General features: G+C 32.5%; 1 protein-coding gene across 1 annotated transcript; it reads left to right on the plus strand.

Moving 5' to 3' along the window:
• Positions 1-1866: 1866 nt before the first annotated feature.
• LOC138868534 (uncharacterized) lies at positions 1867-5373 on the plus strand. Its single transcript, XM_070146088.1, has 7 exons — positions 1867-2331; positions 2529-2636; positions 2810-2941; positions 3487-3872; positions 4005-4131; positions 4498-5036; positions 5127-5373. The coding sequence occupies exons 1-7, from the start codon at positions 1867-1869 to the stop codon at positions 5371-5373; spliced, it is 2004 nt and encodes a 667-aa protein (XP_070002189.1).
• Positions 5374-6002: the final 629 nt, after the last annotated feature.

Below are 6002 nucleotides of genomic sequence, written 5' to 3' on the forward strand. Positions count from 1 at the left end.
TTAGTTACTTCTTGAGTTGTAAGTGATATGTCTATTTGCATTACTACCGTTTGAAACTGATTTGACTATCCTGCAAAAATAAGAAATGATGGAAACTTGTGTTAATATTCCGTCCAAAAATATTTCTTACACTCACTTATTATATATAGTTATTTTTAATATCATATGCGAAATTTAAATATAATAACTATATCTAAAAATTTAGTTAAAATTATTGAATTGCCGATTGGTATTTAATGTTCAATCTCGAGAAAGTTGACTCATTAAGGATATTCAAGTAGTAGATATTTAATAGCTAAGCAGTTAAATATTTTAAAATTTTTCCATTAGTACTTGAGAATATTGATTAAAAATTAAAATTATTTACAAGATATATTCTGGGAAAATACCAATTAAAATAGTACTAGGAATTTTTACATTCCTATGCCACATAGGAAACCTTATTACCCTCAATGTTTAAGGTTTGACTTAATTACACTTAGTATACCAAATTACCAATTCTATACCATAATTAATTAAGGGCATAATTAATTGTACGTTTTTTACTCCTTAATTAAAGGAATCTGTATATCCCAGTATCCCCACTCATCCCACGTTTCTCTCTCCTAACCCCTCAGCCCCACCTACGTTTTACTCATACCCACGTTCTTTTTTCCATTTTCCATCTACTGTAACCAAATTCTTCCTCTAAATTCACAGAAAATTGAAGAAACCCTTCAACAAAGTTGGGTCCCCATTTTACTTCAGTTGAAGTTCATCAATGAAGAACAACAAAGCTTCAAAATAAAGTCCTAAAAAATCAGCAGTAGCTAATATACCCTCATTTGATTTGGGTGTGTTATCCCCAAAATCACCCAAAAAGCAAGGCAAATCTCCACATGCAATTGTAGAGACTACTCATAGTTCCTCTCCCCGACAAATCAGAGCCGAGATGAGAACCAAAAAAAACATGATGTAGATACTGGAGAAACTTCTACACCAGGCAAACAAGTCAAACGAAAAGGAAAAGTGATTTCGGTAACGACTTTGTAGAAGAGGTCCCTAATCTTCGAACAGGAAAGAAAGCAAAGGTGTCTCCTGTTTCGAAAAATCCAAAAATGAAGAAACATTCAAAAAAACATCCTAAAATTGTTCGGAACCAATCATTGGCGAAGGTAAACATTTATTAGTTTCGTTTCTAATTTTTTAGTTTGGTTTAGGATGGTAAAATCTGTGTTATACGTGTGTTAGACAAGTGTAGAGTAATTGTCTTAATTTTGAAGATTATTTGTAGTTGTGATGTTCTGCCTTTATAGTTTTAGATATTTTGTAGTTTTTTTGTAGTTATACTGTTAGGTAACTTGTACTATTTGAAGCAGAATTATATTTATCTTTTGTTGTTGCCTTTTAGTAGAAAATGCTTTAAATTGTATATATTATGTAATCATTTGTAGTTATATTGTGATAAAATGTACATGAATTTATCCTTTTTATGCATTTTATTAATGTGAATTAATTTATTATTTGTGCAGAATGGACAGTTTTTTGCCCCACATAATGTTGATTATGGGGTGCTTAGATTCCACACTTTATGTGATCCTAGCATTTCTAGCCAGATTAAAAAGCTTCTATCCTTAAATGGGTTGAATCTTTTCAAAAAGACGTGTTTTGGATACTTACTGTCTCTTCCCACCATATGCATGCAAAATCAAACCATTCTTCTTCTGATGAAGTGAATTAACCAAATCCAATGCATCATATTTTTCTGTACAGTTAAAGGGTGAAACATTAAATTTTGGATTGAGTGAGTTTGCATTAATTACTGGTCTAAGATGTGTTACCCAAATTACTGATTTTGGTTATACTCCCACTTATGTTAGCAAAATAATGAGCAGTTATTTTCCTAACAAATTAAGAGTGGAGAAGTCTTATTTGAAACAGATAGTAACCACTAGATCCTGGGTAAACGATGAGGATGCAGTGAAGTTGTACATCCTTTATCTTTTAGAATTTTTCATTTGTCCTTCGGACAAAGATCATGTTTCTTTTGTAGATCACTTTAGGTTCTATTTGGTAGAATATGGGCAGTATGAGTCATACCCATGGGGTATTAAATCTTTCACCCAGATGATGGAATCTGTTAGGCACAGACTAAATCCGTATGTACATTCTTATAGGGGATGCTCACTAGAATTGCAAGTATGGCTTTATAAGTGTTGCTCTACTGTCAGCACTGATCTAGCTACGAGGTGTTCTAACTCAATACCTCGCATACTAAGATGGTCAGCTAGTAAGGGGCAGATTTGGATAGCTGCCTTTGAAGAGAAGATGATAAAGCCTGAGTGGATAAAGGTAAAGTTTCTTTTTTTATGATTATACATTTACCTTCAAAATATCTACAATTATTCTACATTTTCTACCTTGGTCAAACTAATTTATTTTTCCTCATTCAGTTTACCAACATAGTTGAATCTGGAGAAGAGATTGCAGTGCTGACTTTGCCCGACAAAATTGAGTACAAAGTTTAAGAAGGTGAACAAACATCTGAGGTTCCCAATGTTGATCCTCTTACATTGGAACCCAAACAAACAGATGGAGAAGAGGACAAGGAGTCTATTGCTAAGAAGATTAGAAAATTAGAAAAAGGAATTGAGCAGGTAATACATATAAACTACAATATATCTACAATATATCTACATTTCATAAATTGTCTACAAAATATCTACAAATTTGTAAGTTCTGATATATATCTATATATAATTGTATATGTTTTTGAACGTATGTTAGGACATATTATGAAGTTAACAACTTACTATATTGTAACTTGTAGGTTGATGGAAAGCTTGAAGATTTTAGGAAAGCTGTCTTTGTAGAACTCGATAGCCTTCGAGGGTTTATAAATAAGTCTGTGCAGACTGCTTTGCAAATGATAAACAATAGAAATGTGCAAGATGATGCAAAGGTAAGATCTGACTTTCATTTTTATAGCAAAAGAATTTAGACATATGAAAAAATATATACAAACTAACATAAAACATTCAGTTTGCAGGCAGTTCAATCAAAAACAATGACCAACAAAAAGACTTGAACAATTAGCATTTTCAGTTCAATATTGGGGAACAAGTGCAGGCCAGCACCAGCAGAACATGTATCTACAAAATACCTACAAAGTATCTACAATTTGTGTCAGTGTATATACAACATATCTACACTTATCCACAAATTATTTATAATTTTTATACACATATGCTACAACTTTCGAGCCACCATTATCCAGTATTATTTACCATTTTTAATTATAAAACAGAACATGTTGAAGGTGTAGTTGGTCAAGAAATAATTCCAGCATATGGTGATTTATATACACATTTTTAAGTTGCAGCTGGTGAAGACAAAGCAGGTATCATACTGTCGTTCAGAGATATTTTCTTGTTGTTTATAAATTTTAACATTCTTGTTAAGTAAGATATGAATTGTGTTACAGTGATGGAAGATATCAATGCACAGTCCCCAATTCACGGAGTGACAGTAGTAGCTCAGACAGAACAGGTCATTGAGGAACATGACAATGAAGGTGCAGATGCACAATATGTGGATCTAGGTGATTCAGAAGGATCAGGAGTTGAAAAGAATGGGGTCACACTAGATGATTTTGAGTTGCCTGACAACTTATCCCAGATGGTTAAATTTAGCGAGCCCATACAATATGATTCAACACCTATGCATCCGGGGAGAACAAGGCATCCGGAAAAGCATGCCCGATCACCATTTATCTCTCCATACAGTTTTGGGGGCAGCAGCTCGGTTGGACCTAAAATTTTCTACCTCAAGCACCCTTTTACTATTGTTATTAGTGAAGAAGTAGATCTAGAGGTTTTAGATAACTTCAACAAGTGATTATACCACTGTAGCGACAAACGTTCAAAGAGGTATGAATGCATAATGACACTTGCATTTCAGCATTTATCTTTTACATATCCAATTCAATCTACAATTTTTTTTTTGACATTTATTTGTTGTTACAGGAGGAAGACTCCGTTTTCTATAAAGAATAACCAAATTAAGCCTTGGTTAGACCTTGGAGTGGAAAAGGTTGATAAGAAGGAATGGTTCTTTTCCCTGGCTCACCCCGGACAAGTCCTCAATGACTCGGTAAGTATCAAGGAGTCTATTCCCAAGATATGATTTGTAGATATTTTGTCTTCTGTTTTGTAGTTTAATTCTATTTATGTTATAGATATCTATAATATATGAAGATGACTTGTAGTATAAATTGTAGATATAATGTAGACATGATTGTAGATGTTGTGTTACATGTTTGCCCAGTAACTGTAGATAAATTGTAGTTATTTTTAGATTATTTGAAGTTGGCTTTGTAGTTTAAATTGTAAAGCTATTTTTAGACATCATTGTAGATTTTTTCTTTCTGTTTTGTAGTAAATTATAGTTATAATGTAGTTTTATGTAGATTATTTGAAGTTGACTTGTTGTTTATATGCCAACTATTTTTGGTTGCAGGACATTGATGTTTTAATGTATTACTTGAGGAAAAGAGGCAAGTATGGCCCTTATAACAAGACTAGATTTACCACAACGAATTGTTTGTTCAAGACCAGGATAGAACAAATTTATGAAAAGTTCATAAATTCACCTCCACAAAAGAAGTATTCGGTTGTTAAACCCCAAGATGTTGTTGCAGAATATATTTTGGGGTATAGACTACTTGTCAATGTTGCATGGGATGATGTTGACTATGTCATCATGCCCGTCAATATTGTAAAAAAATTCCATTGGGTGTTGGTCGTTTTCGACATTGCAGACATGCAACTTTATGCGTATGATTCCATGGTCTCTTCATGCAACAATCAAGTTGTTGAATCCTGTGTCGAAAAGTTTTCTGTTATTATCCCTTTGTATTTGTCATGCAGTGGTTTCTATGGGAAGCGTAAAGACATTAACTTCAAGAATACAAAGGCATACATCGAGAAACCTGTTACCGACCCTATTAACATTCAGTGGAGCTTCGGAGAGATTCCACAGCAAAAAGAAGGGTCACTGTAAAAAATCTATTCTCTCTTTCTATGCATTTAATTCTTTTTTTATTTCAAATCATTTGGTAAATATTTAAAAAAAATCATATTCTGCAGCGATTGTGGTGTATTTGTTGCTGCCTTTGCGGAGTATGTTAGCCTTGGAGATTTATCAATTCCCGCAGAAGACCTATCTGATATTGACCAACACCGTAGACGCTATGGAGCGCTCCTACGGGACTATGCTACAAAGAAGCAGGAAGATGGGTCAATCAGTGAAAGTGAGGTTACAGGCATACTAGCAAGGAGGAAGGGTGCACCTGCATTGAATGAGAAAACAAGAGTCCAGAGAAAGAAGAAGTAGTGTCATGTATATGTAATTTAGTTGATGCTAGTTTGTAGGAGAAGTATAGTACACAACTTTCTGAACAATTCATTTGTATTTTTATTGTAGCAGACCTTTTGTTTTGTTAATTTCTATCCAGTTTAGTAGTTCACTTGAAAATAACTTGGTGGTTTTATCTCCAGTTGTTTAACATTTACAACACTTGTTCTTCATTATCTTAAACGTAGTTATTATGTTGTTAGAATACAAAATATCTACAAAAAAACTTCAAATTATCTACAATATGGAAACACTGAATGTTGAGATTGTATATAATTTTATAGTTGAATAAGTATATAATTTGTAGGGAATACCTCCAGTTGTATTTAATTTATGTATATAACTGTCAGTTCAAGTTAAATTAATTTTTTTAAACTTGTAGTTATATTGTAGATAATAAATATTAATTGATATGTATAGAATGTCAAAAATGGAGGTAGATGCTTGACACAATACAGAAAAATATGTTAACAAACACATAAACAAATTGAAATTAACTACATTATGATCTTTAAAAACTTAAACGATTAGACACAAAATTCTGTTAACTTGAACAAACTAACAATTATTTTGAAATACTATTCTAACTACATGATATTTATTTCTTT

This window comes from Nicotiana sylvestris, chromosome 5 (assembly GCF_000393655.2).
Source record: "Nicotiana sylvestris chromosome 5, ASM39365v2, whole genome shotgun sequence".
NCBI lineage: Eukaryota > Viridiplantae > Streptophyta > Magnoliopsida > Solanales > Solanaceae > Nicotiana > Nicotiana sylvestris.

What these genes read in the sequence shown, in the direction of transcription:
- LOC138868534 (XM_070146088.1), top strand. Translation starts at nt 1,867, where the DNA reads ATGAGCAGTTATTTTCCTAACAAATTAAGAGTGGAGAAGTCTTATTTG. An exon ending in TAAAGCCTGAGTGGATAAAG is followed by an intron (nt 2,332 to 2,528) that starts GTAAAGTTTCTT and finishes CAAACATCTGAG; the next exon opens with GTTCCCAATGTTGATCCTCT. An exon ending in GACAAGTCCTCAATGACTCG is followed by an intron (nt 4,132 to 4,497) that starts GTAAGTATCAAG and finishes TTTTGGTTGCAG; the next exon opens with GACATTGATGTTTTAATGTA.